This window comes from Mustela lutreola, chromosome 6, assembly GCF_030435805.1.
Source record: "Mustela lutreola isolate mMusLut2 chromosome 6, mMusLut2.pri, whole genome shotgun sequence".
In the NCBI taxonomy this organism is placed as follows: Eukaryota; Metazoa; Chordata; class Mammalia; order Carnivora; family Mustelidae; genus Mustela; species Mustela lutreola.
In genome coordinates, this window is record NC_081295.1 from 123136994 (window position 1) to 123158405 (window position 21412).

The window sequence follows — 21412 nt, forward strand, 5'->3', positions numbered from 1 at the left end:
AAGGCTTCAGTAAATTGTCTTTTTTAAAGACTTGTAAAAATTAGTATTTATTTATTTATTTATTTATTTATTTGAGAGAGAAAGCATGAACATGGGGAGGGCCAGAAGGACATGCAGACTCCCTGCCGAGTGGGGAGTCTGATGCAGGGCCTCCATCCCAGGACCCTGAGATGATGACCTGAGCTGAAATCAGACGCTGAACTTACTGAGCCACCCAGCTCCCCCCCCCTTTTTTAGTAAGCTCTATGCCCAACGTGGGGCTTGAACTCATGACCCCAAGATCAAGTCACATGCTCTACCGACTGAGCCAGCCAGGCACCCCTTTAATAACTCTGCCTTATTCTTAATTTTGCTGGTGTAAACACAGAGGTGTATAACATCATCATCATTATCATTACTTCTACCCTTTGTGTGCCTGAGGTATCTTCTAAGAAATTAAATTAGTATACAGTAATAAATGTCTCATCTGGTTTGTCTAATTCTGGGTGTCCTTGTCTTTTGATGGCTATGAAGAGTGTGAGATTCTGCAAGGACATGTGAGCCATGAATTCTTTTCTGCATTACAGTAGGCCATTAGGCATGCTATTTTATATAAGAAACCTGTGGAGACACTGGGGCCTGGGGATATGCATCTCATACCATAGTCGAGGGCCAGTTACCCTGGGTTAGGATATCCCACGTTAGAGTGAAGCGGAAGGCTGAGTGGGATTCAAGGGTGGGTTTTAGGCACCTCTGCTCCTTAGCCACAGACAGCTCTACTTGCAGCAGTGTAGGCCAGACTGAACACCTGTCCCCAGCCTGGAGAGCTTTGCCAAGCCTCCTGTCTTATAAAATCCTGAGGTTTTTCTAACTTATGTACTGCCTAGTGCCAGCAGAAATCTTAGACAAGCTAAACCTTCTAAATTTTACAGCTGAGAAAATGAAGCCTTTAGAGAATAAGCCTTTAAACTGAGGCATCTGGGTCAGAGGTTCGGGTGTTGGGCCAGCTGGCCTGGGGGCGTTCCCCAGATACTTATCCAAAGTTACTGTCCTTTTAAGTATAGTTGGGTCTTGAACTCAGGTGTGCAGACGGCTAGAACCGTGCTCTTCAGAGCATACCATGACATTCTGTCACCTTCCTGGTGCCCCATCCAGCTGGGCCAATTGGATCCTTAGTTCATAATTCAGGTTATGATTCCATGTCCTACTGGAACCTTCCTGGGGGATGTGCACTCCTTCCCAACTTAAACTCTGTTCTCTTCTCCCCTAAGAACGCCTTCCTTCTCATCCCTGGCTGAGGAGAGAGATCTGCACCTGCAGAATGTGGGGATAATTAAATCATCCCAATTACCTGGAGATGACCTCAGGGATTATCCTAAATTAACCTCCAAAAGACACACAATGCAGGGCAGATGAGGTGGGGAAAGAATTGTGCACCTGTGGGCTAGCAAAGTTTTCAGCTCTGAGTCTGCAGAGAAGATGTGACCAGCAGGCTTGCATCTGGGTACCATGCTCACTCACTGGGTCTACCACATCCAAGGCCATGTGCCAGGGACTGAGGCCACAGGCAGGACCCCTGTATGGAGCTTGCAGTTATGAGAGCGAGCAGGTTCACTGACCACTAACTCCAAGCTGATGTGACAGTGCAACCAGGAAACATAAACAAGCACTAAGTAACGGGAAGATGGGTGCCAGTCTCCCTACAGGTGCCTGTGAAAGTTTCACGGAAAAGGTGATAGTGGGCTGGCACCTTGAGGAGGATGTAAGATTCTGACAGGGGAAGAACACGGGAGAGACTTTCTGGAAGGAACTGCATAAACACAGGCTTGGTTATTTCCATGATGGAAAGTGGCCCAAAGGATTGGAATATAGGGTGGATCCAGGGAGAAAGGATTTAGGCAGGGCTCAGAAGATAATTATGGAGGGCGCCTGGGGGGCTCAGTGGGTTAAAACCTCTGCGTTCATCTCAGGTCATGATCCCAGAGTCCTGGGATGGAGCCCCACATCTCTGCTCAACGGGGAGCCTGCTTCCTTCTCTCTCTGCCTGCCTCTCTGCCTACTGTGATCTCTATCAAATAAACCAATAAAATCTTTAAAAAAAAAAAAAAGATAATCATGGAAATTCAAGTTGATGTAAGTGGGAGGGGCTTTGAACACCACACTGCTGAGGATGCTGATCTTCACCCTGGCCAGGAATGGGGAAGTCTCCTGAGGTTTCTGTTATTCTGTTTCTACTTAAGGTTTAAAAAAGTGGAGTGACATGCTCAGATATCTATTTTGGAATGACAAGTATTTTGGAATGAAGGACAGATTAGAGAAAGAAGAGATTAGAGGCAGAGAGACCAATTTGAAGGTGACTGCGATGCTCCAGGTTAGAAAACATTATAGCTGGAATTAAAGCAGTGGGAAGAGGAAGGGAGATGGCTGAGAAAGACATCTCAGGGTAGAATCAATAGGCCTTAGTGAATAATTGAATATGAAGGGTGAAGGCAAAGCATCAATCCAAGGTTCAGCACTTGAGCAGTATTGCCAGCAATGCCATTAGCTAGAAAAAAAAAGGATTCAGGAAGAGGAACAGGTCCAATGGGCATCAGTTTAGATGTTCTGAGTTTGAACTGCCTGTGGGAATTGCAAACGGGAATGATGTGAGGTGCACATCCCACATATGGAAGTTGGAACCAGAGACACAATTTTGAAAGTCATCAGAAAATAGTTTAAATTTGAAGTATGGTTTCTATAATTAAAGATAGCACCATGTTGGATGCGTGGCTGGCTCAGTCAGAAAAGCACGTGAATTTTGATCTTGGGATAGTGAGCTGGAGCCCCACGTTGGGGGGTATCTTGTACTTAAAATTAAAAAAAATCTTTTAGGGGCAACTGGGTGGCTCATTTGGTTGAGAATCTGACTTTGGCTCAGGTCATCTCAGGGTCTTCGGATAGAGGCCTGCCTCAAGTTCCCTGTTCAGCAGAGAGTCTGCTTGTCCTTCTCCCTCTGCTCCTTCTCTCTCTCAAATGAATATAATCTTTTTAAAAAAATCTTTTAAAAATAAATAAATAAATAAATAAATAAATAAATAAATAAAGCCCAGGGTGCCTGGGTAGCTCAGTGGGTTAAGCGTCTGCCTTCAGCTCAGGTCATGATCCCAGGGTCCTGGGATCGAGTCCCACATCAGGTTCCCTGCTTGGTGAGGAGTGGACTTCTCCCTCTCCCTCTGCCTGCCACTCCCCCTGCTTGTGTTCCCATTCTCTGTCTAATGAATAAATAAAATCTTTTTTTTTTTAAATTTTACTTATTTGACAGAGAGAGGTCACAAGTAGGCAGAGCAGCAAACAGAGATAGAGTGGGAAGCAGGCTCCCCGCTGAGCAGAGAAGCCGATGCAGGGCTCGAATCCAGGACCTTGAGATCAGGACCTGAGCCAAAGGCAGAGGCTCAACCCACTGAGCCACCCAGGTGCCCCAATAAATAAAATACTTTAAAAAAATAAATAAATAAAACCCTACCATATGAGGTAGAAACTTCTAGTTATTAAGAAAAAAGAAAATGTGCAGCCTAAGAAATGTAGTTAATAATATTGTAACAACTTGACATGGTGACAGATGGTTGCTAGATTTATCGTGGTGATCACTTCATAATGTATATAAACATTGAATCACTATGTTGTATACCTGAAACTAACATAATATGGTATGTCAACTACACTTCAATAAAAAAAAGATATTACCATGTGTGGATTAGTGTTTTGTGACTGTGTTTCTGCTGCTTGTGTGTGCGCAAGTCTGTATCATCAATAGGCATATATGTATTTGTGCTGACATCAAATGAAGATAACACGAGCTACCCCATGGGGTTGGTATAAGGATTAAATGCATTTAGCCAGCATTTGGAAAAGGGCAGTTGCTTTTATTACCACCAGATGGAGGGGTGTGTGTGAGTGGAGGACTGCAGGCCTAAGCATGTGGCATGTCTGTGAGACTCACCTGAGCAGCTTCTCTCCCCACTTACAACGGCATCTGTTGAGGATTCCTGTGAGGAGGAGCAGGAGCCAGAAGTAAGCTTGTTATAAGGCAGAGGCAGGGAAAGGAATGTTGCAGATGTGTCTAAACCAAGGCATTCGGGCCAGAGGTTTGGGCAGGCTGGCCTGGGGGCGTTCCCCCAGATACAGGACACAAAGGCAGCTAAAGCCAGTGCGCCTGGCCGCAAGTCTGAGCCAGGATTACTTTACATGAGCTTAGGGGAGGGAGGGGCACTCCCAGGACCAGTCAGTCAGAAAAATACAGAGTTGTTGTAGTTGGAATCACCAAGGGCCCAACGCATATGTAAACATTAAACACAATCCACCGAGATATGCACAGTGAAACCATGTAGATATTTGGGGCGATGTCCCCACTACACCCTAAAGCCAGAGATATCTGATAAAGACTCAATGCCAATAAAACACAGGTAGTTATGCAGTTATGTAACTCTCTCTACACTGGGCCTCCCCAAGTCCCTGGGCAGGTGCTCAACTAGCAGAAACAGTCATACAAGCCCAAGGAATGAACATGGAATTGGTAAAGACAGAGATGACAGGCTAATGACACTGGGCAACTGTGGGCGAGGGGAGATGCCCAAGCTCAGGGAAGGTACAAAGATGCTAAGAGAGCTGGATGGGAGTGGAAGAGACATCTGGCAGTGGGAGTGGAGTGGTGAGAGAGGGGCTAGGACACGTGTTTGGAGGCAGCGGCTTTTCTGGCAGGCTTTTGCAGTGAGGGATAAGGGAAGGGGCATACTTACCAAAGAGGCTGAGCCCCTCTTTTAGTCCACTGGCCACTTTGTACACTGAGGGATGGGACTCACTCTTAAATATCTGCAGAACACTGTCGGGGAGAAATGGAGGAGTTTGAGGTAACTTGGGTTTTTAAAAGGAACTAGGAAAATGGAATGGAGGTTGGGAACATGTTCCTGAGGACAAGGGTTGCTGTGAGGTTTGTCCTGCCCTCCTCTCTGCCTCAGTTTGTCTCTTTAGGATAAGTGACTCAGGAAGGCAGGATATCTATTTAACACCTTTGTGCCTTTCTTCCTTTCTCCTCGCCCTCTCTTCCCTTTCCCTCAAAGAGACAGACCTTAATAACCCCAGGACTAAAGAAACTGGAGCCTCATTAGGATTATTATGGCATTAAACTTAATCCTTTTCCCTCCCTGGAGATGACAACCTGCCTCCATCTCCTTACCTGTACGTGTCTTGATCTATGCTTACCAGATGGGTCCTGAGGACAGAAAACAAGCAAAAGTGAAGGTGGCTGGGGTAGGGGCAGTGTGAGTTCCTTGCTAGGTTCCACCCTTCTCAGTCTTCTCCCCAGAGCTTTACATCCCCTTCAGGGGCCCCTGTATGTCCTAGAGCACTTTACCAGATAGGGCACTGCCCACTTCCTGCATCCCCCACCCATCTTACTATTCAGGCCTCCCAATCCCACCTAACTTTGCTTGAGGTTAGGGTGAATCACGTACAACACAAATTTCTTAAAGCCCAGGATGGGGACGCTGACATTATAGTCTTCCAGTTCAATCCCAATCCTTCTTCGACCCAGAAACTTGAGCAAGCCTCCAAGGGCCCGAACCTGGAAGGGGATCAGGAATGGAGCTGAGGTCAATCCCAATGTCCTTGAGATTGAACACCACCAGGGAAAACTATTATTTTCCAGCGCTGGACTAGTATCTCCCAGGACTCAAAACCAGAAATGGGGTGCTTGTCCCTTTCTCCAGCCTGCTACATCCCAGCCCCTGCATCCCAGGACCCTTCTCACCGTGAGGACGCAATCAAAGGGAATAATAGAGGAGAGGAAGAGGATTTTCTCAGTGGCAGTCGTGGAGTCTGGAATGAAGGCGTAGTTTCCAGAAAGGAGGCGCTGTTTACTTATCTCCAGACCTATTTTGGGGGAGGTATGAGAAAGTTCACATAGCCCAATTTTTCACCCCATTTTAAAAATGAGACAATACTCTCTGACAAATAAACAAATAAAATCTTTTAAAAAAAATTAATAAAAGAATGAGACAACAGAAGCAAGAGAGATGATGTGACTTGCCAAGCTGCCACAGGCACTTAATGGAGAGCTGAAACAAGAACCAAATCTTCCCTATTTCTCTCTTTATTTTACATTTAACATAAAGATCTTTGGCTACGGGCACAACCTGACAAAGATAAGTGACTCAGGAAGATATCTATTTGGAATCTGGAGTCAAAAAGATCATCTTAATAGAGGAATGAATAACACTAATGTTAACACTTAACATCTAATTAGGATAGAACATTCACTATCCTTTTTGCAATCCTGGGAAGGTTATTGTTATGGAAGTGTCTTATGGATCATCAGCCTTTCTTTTTCTTTTTTCCTAGGGACAAATGCCTTTGTCCTAAAGGCGAAATTTTCAACAATCAAATCTATCCACAAAGTGTCACCACTCCTTCTTCTCAGGGAAGGCCCTCAACCCTAGACATGTCTATGTGGAAGTTTCACAAGGTTTCAGGTTATTAAAGGGTAGGGAGCAGGAGAGATCTTGAGGACACTGGTTATGGGACTTAGAGAACACAAAGGGTTAGGATGAGATAAAGCTGAGGAGAGACTTGGGATAATGGGGCTGGAGTAAGAAGAAAGGGTAGGGAAACTGGGATTGCAGGCTGGACTGAGCAAAGGAAGTACCAAAATCCACACTTGGCAAAAATACGATTTCAGGTCTCTTCAGCTCTCTGTGCTCCTGGGAGGCTGTGGGGGAAGCAAAGAAAGGGCCATTAGTCTGGACATCTCAGTCCCCTGCTTCTGTCCAACCTTCCCTCTCTCCCGATTCTGGCCTCCTGGCTGTAGCTCCAAGACCCTTTAGTCTCCTGGAATATTTCATAGTTTAGTCCTTCCCCATTTTCACTTTTCCCTTACCCAGTCCTTACCAAGCTTCCCTAGAAACCGAGTCATATTCTCATCCTGTTTGGCACTTGTAACAATAGACCGGGGATTGATTTCATCCAATACTTAGAAGAAGAATGGAGACCAAATAAGTTAAAGGATCTTTACCCTCTATCTCCCTTTACCCCTCCAGGAAACCCTCCAAAAAACAAACAAAAAAACCCTCATTTCCTCCCTCAAAAAGTAAGGAGTGCTCTGTGCTCTGCACATTGGAAGCATAGGTACGAGTCAAGCATGAAGTTTTGGAAAAGAGTAGTTAGACTGTCAAGGTGGTACCAGGGAAGAGGAGGGCATTGGAGGTTGACACGAGACTATAAACCTCTGAAGGACAAACATGACTGATTTGCCCAGGACTATATGTCCAGCACCTGATACACTGTAAACACCTAATAAATGTCCCTTGAATAATGAAATGAATTCCTATAAACAACAGAGAGAGCCTCTAGGAGTCAATAAAATAGATTGAGTCAGGTGAGGATATATGAGTGAAATACACATCCTGTTCCAGAATAGAGGAACCCATGGTTCTGCCCCCACCTCTCTGGAGAAGCCTGAGACTCTCCTGATCCGGAGCATCTGGCATGAAGTGGATGGTGGAGTCACTAGTGTCATAATAGGCAATGCCCAAGTGTCCTGAAGCCCACAGGACACACAGATGGGTCTGTCCCGGGAGGAAGAAAGGAAACATATTTGAACTGCTGGGTTATGCAGGGTTATGCCATGTCTTGCTTAACTATAATCATTTTATCAAACCCCTGAGAGAGTCATCATCATCGTGGTTCATTAAGGTGAAGCAGCAGAGGCATGCGACTAGCTAGCTCTTCCCAGCCCATTTATTCTAACATCCCGAGGGGCCAACCAAAGCCCGGCTCTCTGGACCCAAAAGCCTGCTCCCAAGGCCACACCAAAGACCTCGGCCAGCTCCTGCTCGTTCTCTTCCTCCGCCTCTGTCTCCCCACGGCCTGGCACGGGGGCCGGGCTGGGAAAGCCGGCCGAGGCTGCCCCGGGCCCCGGGCTCTGCGGCGTCCTGCCTGGGATGACTCCGACGGAGGCCATGGCCTTGGAGGTTCTGCGGGTGCAGAAAATGAAGGCAGTTCAGGAGCGAGGTTTCACCTCGAGGAGCCTGGGGTAGGGGGTGTGCAGAAACGCAAACCCACCCAGGACTTCTGGGAGGCGGCTGAGGTGCAGGGCGGCGAGGGCCGAGGAGAGCTGCGGTAACATTTTGTTTTTGTCTTTAACATCTGTGGGACATTTTTTTTAAAAAAATGTTTTATTTATCAATTTGACAGAGCGATCACAAGTAGGCAGAGAGGCAGGCAAGAAGCAGGCTCCCCGCCCAACAGAGAGCCCGATGCGGGGCTCGATCCCAGGACCCAAGCCGAAGGCAGAGGCCTAACCCACTGAGCCACCCAGGCGCCCCGTCTGTGGGACACTTTGACAGGCGACTTCTCAGGTACGTCACTAAAGTCCAGACTACGCAAAACTTCACTCGCCCCACCCCCATTTCGGTCACGCGGAGGTTGTACTTTGGCTGGAGGGCCCTGTGGGAGGGGGTATGTATCTTTCCTCTCTCCGCCATTACCAGTTATACTCCCACGATCGCACCCTTAACCTCTTGAGTTTCCCACCCCAGCCGTGTGCAACTCGCGGCGTTTTCCCGCGTTTTCCGTCACCTGGGTTGCTACGTGCCCGAAGCCGCTTCCCTAGCAGCCCTGCGCCCGCTGGAGAGTCTTACTGGCGTGAGGACTAGGTGCGCGCGCACACACCCCGCCCTTCCTAGCGGCTGTTGGTCGGAGAGATCCGGATCCTGCCTGGAGATCCAACGGAGCGCGAGAGAGGAGAGAATGGCGGTGGTTGGGACGGCTGGACACTGATTGGCCTATTATGCGAATGGGGGCGGTGCCAGAACGTTCAAACTTCCCGCCCGTGGGGTTGCTTGGCCTTCGAGCCTCTGGCCTTCCCAGTTTCTAGGCTTTGATTGACGCGAAGTAGAGCCTGTGAGAAAGTCGGAAGGGGAGCTCGAGTAAGAACCTGGGGAACTGGTCTAGGGGTGTTGAGGGGGGAGCTGACTAAAGGGGCAGACGCGAGTTGCATTTTTTTTCTGGAGAGTGGAGATAAGCAACATTAATTAAGCCTATGCCAACAACTCTAAATTAATATTTGTACCCACGAGGGATACCTGGGCGGCTCAGTTGGTTAAGCGTCTGCCCGCGGCTCAAGTCAGGATCCCAGGGTGGGATTGAGTCCCCATCCATCGCTCAGCAAGAAGCCTGCTTCTCCTTCTTCTCCCTCTTCTGCTACCCCTGGCTTGTGCTCTCTCTCTCTGACAAATAAATAAAATCTTTAAAAAATAAATTTGTACCAAGTTCATATTTGTGAAAACTTAGGACAGTTCCTGGAAAACTAGTAAGAGCTACTAAGATTTCAAATAAGTAGAAATAAGTGAGACTCCTATTTTAGTCCTCCTTTGCCTATTTCCTTGATGCAGGGTATGACCACCCCCAGGAGGGCAATACTGTGCCAGACTTAAATTCTGGTCTCCCCAGAGGAGTGTAGAAGTGTTCAAATTACACCAAACTCCGGTGGAGAGTAGACCTGAGAACACCTACACCCCCTATAGCCCTCTGCAGGTGCACACACCCACACCCCTAAAGACAGAGGGGTGTCATTCACTCACCCAGCAACTATTTAGTGCCTACTCTGGACCAGGTGGCAGACTCAAAGTACTGAACATTAATTATGGGCTTCATGAAGCTTACCTTCTAATGTGTGTGAGAAGAGAAGCAAGGAGATTATGAGGGGGACAGAAATAAATATATACTTTTAAAAATAGATCCCTTGGGACGCCTGGGTGCCTCAGTCCATTAAGAGTCTGCTTTCAGCTCAGATCATGATTTCAGGATCCTGGGACCAAGCCCCACATCAGGTTCCTTGCTCAGCGGGGAGCCTGCTTTCCCCTCAGCCTGCTGCTCCCCGCCTTGCGCCCTCTCTCTCTGACAAACAAATAAATATGATCTTTTTATAAAAAAAAAATAAGTTAAATGAAAAATAAAATAAAATAATATCCCTTAAAATGCATCTTCCTCTCCAGCTTTGTCCTAGGTACCCTGAGATGGGGAGATCCCATCCAGGAGGTGAGAGAAAATGGTGGGTTAACCGGCTTCTACCACGAAAAGACTAGAAAATCCCCTCCAGCAAGGAAGGTAGGGGAGGGAGTTAAGGACTAGGTTAATGGTTACCCCTGGCAAATTGTTGAGCAATGGAGCTATGGAAACCTGGAAGAGACGTCACAACTCTAAGGCGTGTCAGGGAGCAACACACCTTCCAATCTGGGGTGAAAAGAGATTAGAGACTGGTTTACCAAGCCAAGGAAGGCAAGGGAGTGAAATAAAAAACCACCCTTTGAAGGAAAGGTTAGATACTGAGTTAGGAGAAAAGCCGGGGTAAGGAGGTGAGACGAGGGAAATGTCTCTGATAGAGGATTTGGGGGCGCAGCCCAGGGGGCACTGCTGGATAGTACCAGGAGAGGGCAGCATTACCTGTCATCTGGGAAATTAAGGAGAAATACCTTGTGGGTAGCCATGCCAGCCACCCAAAGTCAATATTGATGATCAAACCAGCTCTAGCCATAAAGCCATAGGACAGAAAAAGGCAGGAAAGAAGCTGCCAAAACCTGTTTGAGCTCAGGCCCGGCCCTATTTGCCTGAGGCATCTCCCACAAGGGAGATCTTTGTGGGGCAGATTCTCTGATAGACATTGATCGGCTGGAACAGAAGAGGGTCCTGAGTAGGGGTGTTTTGACCTCCTTCCTCATGTGGAAGGGATTTGTGTGCAGAATCTGAGGATCACCCATGGAGGAGATCCTCCCCCCCAACACACACACTCATGAAATCATCCTACAACCTTACAGGATCTTAGAATTCAAGGAAGCAAACACTGAATATATCTTCTCACTGGGGAGGAGAGAGATAGGCCTTCCCCCAGGGAGGCGAAAACCCACAGAAGAGGAAGCAGAAGAGGAAACCACTAACTGCTGGTTTCCAGCAGCACGACTCTCACTCCACCCCAGTCCTCCTCAAAGTCTCCTTTTCTTTCAGTGTCAAGTCCTGTTTTGCTTCTCTACGTCCTTACACTTCCACTCTGTTTTTCTGTAACTGTGGGTCTGTTAGACAACAGGTGGTGAGAAAGAAAGAGAAGATATGGTAGGGTAGGAGAGAGATTCAAGATATGGAGGCCGGAATGTGTCCAGTTTGGAGGACATATTTTTAAGCCGTTTTTCAGCAGTTCATAAAGAATTTGACAGAACCTCCAAAAATCAAGTTACTCTTCCTCTACCTCCCTACTTATTTGTGTCCCCAAGGACTCCACTTACATTATGCCCTTCTGATCTTTGCTTAAGACCAGCTACCATCCTCTCCAGGATCAGTGCAACTCTATTCTAGGGCCACAATAACCCCACTCTCCACCCGCCCCCATTCTCTCATCTTCAACATATCAGTGAGAAAAGGGCAAGGGGCACAGGAAGGGGCCCCACAATGGGGGCAGAAGTGGAAGCATTTAAGCTGATTAGGCTACTGAGGAGGAGCTGACCTCCCCCAGAGATGAGTCCCTTTGGCTCAGCTTCTTGTTTCCCTAGCAGGAGGCTTGGATGTCTCCCCTCCCATCACCTCCCCTACCTTTCACTACTCTCTTCCCCCAATCTCAGTGTCTACTTCCAAGTCGGTCCTGCTGGAGTCTGGAAGGAATGTGGGAAAAGGAATAAACGACCATCTTCACATTTTAAAGTCCCCCCCACCCCCGGGACCTCATGGGCTTGACCAAGCTGTTGGGGTCGTTTCTTGTGTGAGGGTGGAGTGGGAGTGTCCTCTGATTAATACAGCAGGGAAACTGAGGCAGGAAAAAAAATCCCGTGTTCAAGGAGACGGGTGGAGAAACAAGTAGGTTCCCCATCCCTTATCCTCTAGGAGACCTGAGGCTCCCTCTCCGGACCCACTGCCTAGATCCCCGAGTCCCGCCCCCCTCCTGTCCCCTCCCCAGGTTCAGGGCGGGGCCGGTCGGTGAGTCAGCGGCTCCCTGATCTAGCCCGGGAGGGGATAGAGCTGGAGGGGCCGGGTGTGGGGTGCGCTGGTCTGGTGGGGAAGCCGGGTCTTGAGTGAGCGGGTCTTTTCGGGCTTGTTTGGCGCTGAAGGGACAGCCCTAAGTCTAGGGGAGAGAATCCCTGCCTGTGAGACCCGCCTTCCCCGGCCCGAGCCCCTCCCAGTTCCCCCAGCGCCGGCCGCTTCCTGGTCCCCGTCGCAACCATGGCTGAAGAACAACCCCAGGTTGAATTGTTCGTGAAGGTAGGAACACCTTCTCGCTCCTAGGCCGGCCTCCCCCTTCTTGGAAGGCAACTCTCACCTTGACCCAGCTCCAGTCTTGACTCCCCAATCCCTTCCCTCCTTGACCCCCACCCAACCCCACGTGCAGTCTTTAGTGTGCGCGCGTTGTTGGGGGTGGCCTCGGGAGGGGAAGACGGTTGTTGTGAGTGCGGGTAATAAGAATTCTGTGCTCGACCCTGAAAAGTTTGTGGAAGTGCAAGTTTCAGCAGCCTAAAGGGCCGGAAGGTAGAGAAGAGGTCCCAGGATTTGAGACTATTCACGGGGTTTGGGGGCGGGGGGTACTGATGGAAAGACTGGGAGAGAAGGGAGCAGTGGGACTCAACAGGGTTTGGGAGTGTCAGAGGGAAACATCAGGACATGTGGTCATAAGAGAAGAGTGAGGGGTGTCTTGGGAGAGACTTGGAGAAGTGAGTGAGAGAGAGAGTGAGAGTGTGTGTGTGTGTGTGTGTGTGTGTGTGTGGCAGGGCAGGTTTCAAGGAAGAGGGTGTGTCGGGGAGGGCTGAAAGGAGATCCCCAGCGGAGGACTGGTGGGGTGGAAGGAGATGGAGAATGGGAGTGGGGTTCTAGCAGTGCAACCTGAGAGAGGGTGGGCTCGAAAGGGTCCCCGGGACTTGGAGAAGCGAGGGAAAGGGAGGTGACCATATGGGAGTTTAGCTGGGGCTACCAGGAGAATAGGTGGGGAGAGGGATCAGAAGGAGGAAGAGAACTGGGTTAGGGTGTTTATGGTTTGGGGGTTTTAGAAACAGGAGAAAGAGTCGCCCAGCTCTGTCCTCTCTCAGTGGGTGTGGATGAGGAACGGTGGTCCTTTGGCCTTTGGAGATGAAAGCGCAGACTGCGGACTAGCGGACTAGCGGACTTCACTCTCTCTGTTCTGCTCTCCTCCCCACTGCAGGGGCATTCTTACCCAATCCCGGACCTCATGTCTGCACCTCCCTCTCCGCCTGTGCCTCCTTGTTTGCACATTCTCCCCACCCTTCACTTTCCTGCCGCCTTTCTCTCCACTTCCCCCCTTTGTTCATCCTTCTTTGTGTGTTCCTGCTGCTTTTTCCCTCCTTGCTGCTTGGGGCTTCTGGGGAAGCCATTCCCTCTCCCTGTGCCCAGCCGTGCCTGGGTCCGCCCCACTTAGGTGTGGTCCCCACCTCACTCACACTCGCCTCAAGGGCTATTTTTATTCGTGGGTGAGCCTGCCCTACAGAGTCTGGCCTTGGGTCCAGTGTGAGGAGAGTCATCTGGAGCCAGGGCCATGTGTTGGGAGACCCCGCAAGTAGTGTGTGGGGAAAGAGGAAGGTGGCCCTCCGTTGCCCAGGCCTCAGCCTCACAGGTCCCTGCCCCCACTCCTTGCCAGGAAGGAAGCCGCTGAGGCAGAGACAGTGTGACATGAATCACTCAGCCCAGGGGGAGGTCCCTTGGGGAATGAGGTCACCACTTGCCAATTACAGGGCAGCCCCCCTCTGCAAAGCCCTCTACATCTTTAGAGGCCCTGGGCCCCTTGACTCCCCACCCAGCTGCCAGAAGGAGGGTGGAGGTATAGAGAACCAGAACTCTGGCTTCCAAACCCCATGGTACCTTGCCCATTCTCGGGCTCTACTCCATTCAGGAATCCAGGAATCCAGGCCTCTAGCCTACAACCCTGGCCTCACCAAAGTCCCTCTCTAGGGATATGGGAGAGTTAAATACGCTTTTGTATGTAAAGTGCTTAGGATACCAAGTAACACTGCATTACTGTTTGTCTTCCCTCTCTAGGGTCCAGATCCTCCCGAGTTCTCCCAAACCCAATCCCTCTGCCTACCTCCCAGCTGTCCTGAACTCTATGGGGAACCAGAAGCTGACCTTTGCAGAAAACTTTCCCGCTAACCTGCCCTTAGGTTTACTCTGCCTCCAGAGTGGAGAGCCCATGTCTGGGGAGAGCTGTTAGCCCTGAGACTGTGTGTCATGATTAGGCAGAAAATGGTGTGATCTGGGAGGGGGGTTGGGCAGAGAATGGCCTATGGTAGGTGGGGTATACCAGGCCTAACCTTGGGGTGGGGGTTACTTTTCAGGCTGGCAGTGATGGGGCCAAGATTGGGAACTGCCCCTTCTCCCAGAGACTGTTCATGGTGCTCTGGCTCAAGGGAGTCACCTTCAACGTCACCACAGTTGACACCAAGAGGTGGGCCAATTTCTGTTCCTCTTAACACCCCATTTGCTTGGGAGCTCACCCATCCTAGTCCTTTCATCCTGCCGCCCTTTCATCCCCCAGCCCCCGCCCTTTACCCAGAGCTCCTTTTTCTTTCCACATGCTTCATCTCCCCTTTCTGATTCTCCGAAACCTCATTTTCCTGTCCTGGGGAAATGGGATGTGGGGAATCTGCCCCACATCCCATTTTCCTCACCTGTTCTCAGGAGGACGGAGACAGTGCAGAAGCTGTGTCCAGGAGGGCAGCTCCCATTCCTGCTGTACGGCACGGAAGTGCACACAGACACCAACAAGATAGAAGAGTTCCTAGAGGCGGTGCTTTGCCCTCCCAGGTACAAGGACACTTGGAAAGGAAGGGTTGGGTAGCTGGGAGATTCTAGGGGAGGGAGGTGGAAGAAATGGAAAACCGAAATGGTGGTGGGCTGGAGCACGGGAGCTGAGGCTCCTCCCCGGAAGATAGCTTCTCCTGTTTCTCCTACTGGCTTTCAGGTACCCCAAGCTGGCAGCTCTGAACCCTGAGTCCAACACGGCGGGGCTGGACATATTTGCCAAATTCTCTGCTTACATCAAGAATTCAAACCCAGCACTCAATGATAGTGAGTCTCAAGGGTTGGAGGCCAGGGGGCTAGAAGGAATGGAGAAGATCCAGGGATTGGGAGGCATTAGGGGCACCTGGAAATTCTGATATTGGGGAGATGGAGCAGATGTCGGCAAACCCTCACTGCCTCCCACCGCAGCCCCCTTATTTTTATTTAAACTCAATATTTCCTTGCATTTTCATTGCCTTTGACTTTAGGTTTCTCTTCATTTGCCACCTAGCCTCTCGTGTACCACCGTGTTAGTTGGGTTGGCTGCTGACCTGTTTCGTGGCAGAAGAGGGTTGTGCTTAAAAACAGTGACTCTCTGGATGCTTGGTTGGGTGTCTGCCTTTAGCTTAGGTCGCTGTCTTGGGGTCCTGGGATCCCTGCTCGGCGGAGAGCCTGCTTCTCCTTTTCCTCCGGCTCGTGCTCTCTTTCTCAAATAAATAAATCTTTAAAATGGGCTGGCGGGGTGGGGGGGGCGGCGCCTGGGTGGCTCAGTGGGTTAAAGCCTCTGCCTTCAGCTCAGGTCATGATCCCAAGGTCCTGGGATGGAGCCCTGAATTGGGGTGCTCTGCTCAGCAGGGAGGCTGCTTCCTCCTCTCTGCCTGCCTCTCTGCCTACTTGTGATCTCTGTCTGTCAAATAAATACATAAAATCTTAAAAAGGGAGGGGGCACCTGGATGGCTAAGTCCGTTAAGGGTCTGCCTTTGGCTCAGGTCATAATCCCAGAGTCCTGGAATCTGCCCCACATCCCATCTGGCTCCCTGCTCAGCAGGGAGTCTGCTCCTCCCTTTCCCTCTCCCCGGGCTTGTGCTCTCTCTGTCAAATAAATAAAATCTTAAAACAGCAGCAACAACAATGACTCTAGATCCAGACAACCTGCACCTTCCCTAGCTAGATTAAACCCTACTAGCTGGGTGAATTTGGGCAGTTCATTTAATTTCTCTGTAAATCCATTTCCAGATCCATAAAATGAGGCTAACAATGCCTGTTTCATGGGTTGATGTGAGAATTAAGAGTTTTTGTGTGTAAAGTGCTTAAAATAACACATGGAAAATGAACTACATTTGTGTCAGATACTATTATTTGGACTGGCCCCACTCCCAAGGCCCTCCTGGACTATGTTGCTCTCCTGATGTTCTTACCAATTCCCCTTTCTTGCACAGATCTGGAGAAGGGGCTCCTGAAAGCCCTGAAAGTTTTAGACAATTACTTGACATCTCCCCTCCCAGAAGAAGTGGATGAGACCAGTGCTGAGGATGAGGGCATCTCTCAGAGGAAGTTTCTGGATGGCAATGAGCTCACTCTCGCTGACTGCAACCTGTTGCCAAAGCTCCACATAGTACAGGTGGGTGGTCATTGTATGAGCAGAGGGTGGCCTCTGGGATGGCTCTTGAAGAAGCTCCCACACAGGTTCCCTATGACGACGACTCCAAAGGTGATTTCTTTCTTAGGATGGTTTCCCTGGATTGCCACCAATAGCAGACACACCCCATTTCTTCTCACCAGTCATTGCTTCAAGGCTGTTGCTTTAGAGAATTAACATTCGGTGATACAGGCTGTGGGTGCAGACTGGCTGGGAGTAACATATCCCAATGTTGTTGTCAAGAGTGCTCTTCCTGTCTTTATCACTGCCAAATCCCCACATCACACAAAGCAGGCTTTTCCTAAAATCAGAGCTTTAACTCTTTTTATGGCATTGGTCTCCTCTTTGTCTTGTGATGAAAGATGAAAACTGCTGGTTCCCATGTTTTTTACTCAGCCTCAAAGCTATGGTTTAGTTTGTGAAACATGGGCCTAATGTCAGTCTGCACAGACCTCTGTATTGAACATCTGTGTACTAAGCACTGAAAGACACAAAGATGGATGACTGACGATTGGTCCTTGCCCTCAAAGGATTTGAAATCTAGCCAGGAAGTTAGAATAGTCACATGAAAGTTAAGTAACAAAACATGATTAAAAGCCAAATGAAAAATAGGGACAAAAGTCACTGTGGAAATTCAAGTGGAAAATTCTCTGATGTGTGAATTACATCTCAGTAAAATCAAGAAGAGAGCAATGGCACCATGGAACAGGGTGGTCTGAAAAGGAGCTGGTTAAAAATGGCCAGGATTTCAGTGAGTGAAGAGGAAGAGTGAAGACAGAAGATCGTGAGGAGTTAAGAAAGCCAGTTGGATGATTCATATAGGAGAGAAGAATCACAGAAAGAGAAGCCAGATAGCGGGGATTCTTGAATGCCTGGTCAGGAAGGCTAGATTTCATCCTGGAAGTCTTGGGAGAAGGGAAAGACCCAAGAGCCAGGGCTGCTCCCCTGCGGCTGACATGTTGATCCCATTGATCCCTCTCCTCTCCCCACCCCCAGGTGGTATGTAAGAAGTACAGGGGATTCTCCATCCCAGAGGTGTTCCGCGGAGTCCATCGGTACCTGCGCAACGCCTATGCTCGGGAAGAGTTTGCCTCCACCTGTCCAGATGATGAGGAGATCGAGCTGGCTTATGAGCAAGTGGCCAAGGCCCTCAAATAAGTACTTTCTGAGGCTCCGTCTCCCACTGCACAAAGGCAGCAGCTGGTTTCCACGTGGCTATCCAAGGGACACACTCCAAAATGGCCAGCGGGCAGAGAATCCTGGAGCACTTGTGCAGGGCTGGCTGGGGGCTGAGGGGAAAGATGGGGAATCTAGGTAAGATTTTTATTGTGGGGTGGTGCGGGTAGGACAATGTACTTCAGTAATAAAATACAGAATGAAAATACAGTGTCGTTTTACACAAAGGGGTCTTGAGTGTGGCTAACACGGGAATGAGAGGTGGGTCAGTGACCTTGAGCTCAAGGCAGAAGCGAGGAATTTAGAAGAGGGGTATTGGTGGTCAGGCTTCCATTCCTCGTGCCGGTCCACCGTAACGCTGTCTTGTGGTCCATGTCGCGTTTGCAGCCCAGCCGCCGGGGCCAGCCAGACCTGGGTGGGCCTGGGCAGCACTCACGGGGCGGGGCCAAGTTCTGAGGAGGGGAGCGAAGTCCCCCCGAAGTGGGCGCGGCGTAGCAGGGCGGAATGGGCGTGGTCTCTAGGAGCCCCGCCCCGTCCCGCTTAGACAATGCCCCGGAGCAGCCAGACCGTCGCGCCCCCGCCCCACCGTAGTTCTTGAGCTCGCCTACCCGGGGACCCCCTCAAAAGCAGAGAGCTCCAGTCCCCGAGGCTTGAAGACTAGGACTCCCTTCTCCAACTCTGTCCTCAGGGGGGTGGGGCCCCAGCCAACATCACAGAACGCAGGAGTTGGGGTGGCCACTGGAGGTAAGTCTAAGGGTTGGAGATGTCCTCTGGACCGTGCGCGGGCCGGAGCTTGAGGATGCCGGGCCCGTGCCTGCAACGGATAGAGTGCAGGAGGCCGAAATTCGGGTGCGGAGCTGAGCGGGGTAGACTTTGGGGAAGATGGACCGGGAGAGGCAGCCGCTCCCTGGGACCACGCCCCCGTTTCCCCGCCCCTTGGATTTCGTTTTAGACCTCTCCCAGTCCTCGGGGACTCGGTCTGGTTTATACTGGGTCGTGCTAGGGGCAGCGGGACCGGCCCGGGTGGAGGGAGATTTAACTCCTTGGATTCTAATTTCTCCTTCGTTACTCGTCTTCTCTTTTTTCGTTTGGGCGTTCAGGACTTCCATCTTCCAGGCCGTGACTCTCTCCCCAGCTACCTCCTCCTGTCCCATAACCCCTTTGGGTCCCTTGCCGCACTTCGGATCCCTATGGCAGCGAGCAGCTGAGGGTTAAGGGGGCGGGACCGTTGCATTTTTGGGGAGTGAGCGCATCCTAGCGGCTGCCAAGAGGGGCGCCTAGCAGGGACCTCGCAAAGCCCCCTAACTGGGGCAACAGGTGTTGTGAAAATTAGGGGTCCGGGTCTTGTTCCTCGGACTCCTTCCAAAGAAGCAGACCAGACCCAGAAGGGTGCGGGGTGGAATGGGGTCGGCAGGAGAGGAAGGTCTGGAGGGGGTGGGGCGAAGTGGGAGGGGCGCCCGGAGAAGGCAGGAGGAAGACCCGGGCGCTCTTAACCACCCCCCCTTACGCCCTTCTGTGCATGTCTCTTATTCTGCCAACCCCACTCCCCTTTTCTGTCTCTTATCCCAGACAGGTGAAGTAAAAAGAGAAAACTAAGAAATCAGCGCGGCCGGAGGGGCGCTGTGTGGATGGGATGGGGACGCCAGGGGAGGGGCTGGGCCGCTGCTCCCATGCCCTGATCCGGGGGGTCCCTGAGAGCCTGGCTTCGGGGGAGGGTTCGGGGGCTGGCCTCCCGGCTCTGGACCTGGCTAAAGCTCAGAGGGAGCACGGGGTACTTGGGGGTAAACTGAGGCAGCGGTTGGGGCTGCAGCTGCTAGAATTGCCTCCTGAAGAGTCGCTGCCGCTGGGACCGCTCCTCGGTGACACCGCCGTGATCCAAGGGGACACGGCCCTAATTACGCGTCCCTGGAGCCCCTCCCGCAGGCCGGAGGTGAGCGCCGCGGCGCGGTTTGGGGGGTTAGGGGAAAGGAGGAGCTGGACGTGCGGGGCTTTAAGAGTTATGGTTGGGAATGTCTCTGCTCCGCGCCCTCTTTCCTGCCCTAAGGTCGATGGAGTCCGCAAAGCCCTTCAGGATCTTGGGCTCCGGATTGTGGAGATGGGGGATGAGAACGCGACGTTGGATGGCACTGATGTTCTTTTTACGGGTGAGGCTGAGGTGCCTGCATCCCTGCGCTTCGCATTGGGAAGCAGAGCTGGGGAGACTAGGCCATGTTGGGCCTTGTTTCCAACTCACTCTGGCTCTCAAACCTCCGCGGCCTCCCTGGGCTCAGGCCGGGAGTTTTTCGTAGGCCTCTCCAAGTGGACCAATCATCGAGGAGCTGAGATCGTGGCAGACACGTTCCGAGTGAGAAACGGGACCAGCTTCTTGCTGGGGAAGCGGGGAGCGGATGGGGTGGGAGGGGCGCACGGAGGGGGCGCGGAGTAGAAAGGAGCCCAGAGCAACCTGTGTTTGAGGGAATCCCCCATCCCTCTCGCGTCCCTGAATAATTTCTTTTGTTGCCCCTAGGACTTCGCTGTCTCCACAGTGCCGGTCTCGAGCTCCTCCCACCTGCGCGGCCTTTGCGGCATGGGGGGACCCCGCACTGTCGTGGCTGGTAGCAGCGAGGCTGCCCAAAAGGCTGTCAGGGTGAGGAGGGTGGGGCCAACAAAAGTGGGCGTGGCTCTTGGCTCGTAAGGCTGCCCTCATGGAGCTGTCCATCTAGTATGAAAACACGTCAGAAAGCAAGAAGTTACTATGGCAGGACAGGAAACACAGTCGATTAACATCGTTTTCCCGAGTTTCAAGAAACTTCTCAAAGGTGGCATCTAAGCTATGAGGAAGGATGGATGACATGGACTGGTGGGGGCTGGAGAAGGGGAGAAGAGGGCTGCAGGTAGTAAGAACTGCATGTGGGTCTGAGGTGGAACTAAACAAAAGTCACTAAAATGCTTAGAACAGTGCCTGACACATACTAAGGACAAGTACTTGCTATCATAATCATGCAACAGATGTAACTGTGTTCCCAGCCCTTAGTGGTGGTAGGGCCACCAGACTCAGTGGGGAGGCTCTGAGACTTGACCACTTCCTCTTTTTCCCTTCCTCAGGCGATGGCAGTGTTGACAGACCATCCCTATGCGTCCCTGACTCTCCCAGATGATGCAGCTGCTGACTGTCTCTTTTTGCGACCTGGGCTGCCTGGTGTGCCCCCTTTTCTCCTGCACCGCGGAGGCGGGGACCTGCCCAATAGCCAGGAGGTGAGAGGAGGCAAGAGCTCCACTACTAACAACAACCAGAGGAAGGAGTCTCAAGCCTTCCTAGTGGGACAAAGAAGGGGTACCTTCTCTAGAAGCACAGCCGGCTCCAAGAAGGGCCTGGCTGTGGCCTCAGAGTCTTACTCCCCTCTCCCATTTCATGTCTTTCCTGCAGGCATTGCAGAAGCTCTCTGATGTCACCCTGGTACCTGTGTCCTGCTCAGAACTGGAGAAGGCAGGCGCTGGGCTCAGCTCCCTCTGCCTGGTGCTCAGCACGCGTCCCCACAGCTGAGCTCCTGGCCTTAGGGTTCTGGCTGGCCAATGTTTGGGCAGCATAGGGAGTAGAAGCGGAAGGAGGCTTAGATAGAGGACGGTGAATAGGTATAGTAGTGGGGAGAGGGCCCCAAGATGGGGGGGAGGGCTTAGTGTGGGAAAACTGATAGAGTCCCCTGGGTGAGTCCTCTTCCTCAGAACTAATAAAACAGAACTGACCTTTTAGACTGGGCTGTGGCTGGTGTCTTAACTGGGATAGGGGCAGGGCTGAAATCTGATGTTGAGGTTAGTCTTTCATTCATCAAACCCTCATTA

General features: G+C 51.0%; 3 protein-coding genes across 18 annotated transcripts in view; 2 read left to right on the top strand and 1 right to left on the bottom strand.

Annotated features, from left to right (window-relative positions):
- MSH5 (mutS homolog 5) overlaps positions 1 to 8871 on the bottom strand; it is a 22551-nt gene extending 13680 nt beyond the window's left edge. For 2 of the 16 annotated variants that reach the window (XM_059178876.1, XM_059178878.1), the window contains exons 1-11: positions 8590 to 8861; positions 8074 to 8157; positions 7822 to 7985; positions 7454 to 7577; positions 6901 to 6981; positions 6659 to 6721; positions 5765 to 5886; positions 5469 to 5578; positions 5192 to 5227; positions 4755 to 4837; positions 3959 to 4004 (exon numbers count right to left, since the gene is read on the bottom strand). In XM_059178876.1, the coding sequence (XP_059034859.1) occupies positions 3959 to 4004; positions 4755 to 4837; positions 5192 to 5227; positions 5469 to 5578; positions 5765 to 5886; positions 6659 to 6721; positions 6901 to 6981; positions 7454 to 7577; positions 7822 to 7985; positions 8074 to 8137 (893 nt within the window). In that variant the 5' untranslated portion in view covers positions 8138 to 8157; positions 8590 to 8861. Of the gene's footprint in view, positions 1 to 3958; positions 4005 to 4754; positions 4838 to 5191; positions 5228 to 5468; positions 5579 to 5764; positions 5887 to 6658; positions 6722 to 6900; positions 6982 to 7453; positions 7578 to 7821; positions 7986 to 8073; positions 8158 to 8589 lie in introns of all 16 variants that reach the window. The other 14 variants (XR_009354823.1, XR_009354824.1, XM_059178873.1 and 11 more) reach the window with 14 other exon arrangements.
- A 3125-nt stretch (positions 8872 to 11996) lies between these two features.
- On the top strand, positions 11997 to 17801 carry CLIC1 (chloride intracellular channel 1). Its single transcript, XM_059178893.1, has 6 exons — positions 11997 to 12255; positions 14334 to 14443; positions 14677 to 14802; positions 14960 to 15066; positions 16218 to 16399; positions 17414 to 17801. Exons 1-6 carry the CDS (start codon positions 12217 to 12219, stop codon positions 17573 to 17575), a joined length of 726 nt encoding a protein of 241 aa, XP_059034876.1. The 5' UTR covers positions 11997 to 12216; the 3' UTR covers positions 17576 to 17801.
- A 307-nt stretch (positions 17802 to 18108) lies between these two features.
- DDAH2 (DDAH family member 2, ADMA-independent) lies at positions 18109 to 21322 on the top strand. The gene is made up of 7 exons (XM_059178892.1): positions 18109 to 18337; positions 19163 to 19523; positions 19638 to 19737; positions 19864 to 19937; positions 20100 to 20219; positions 20678 to 20827; positions 21000 to 21322. The coding sequence occupies exons 2-7, from the start codon at positions 19227 to 19229 to the stop codon at positions 21114 to 21116; spliced, it is 858 nt and encodes a 285-aa protein (XP_059034875.1). The 5' UTR covers positions 18109 to 18337; positions 19163 to 19226; the 3' UTR covers positions 21117 to 21322.
- Positions 21323 to 21412: the final 90 nt, after the last annotated feature.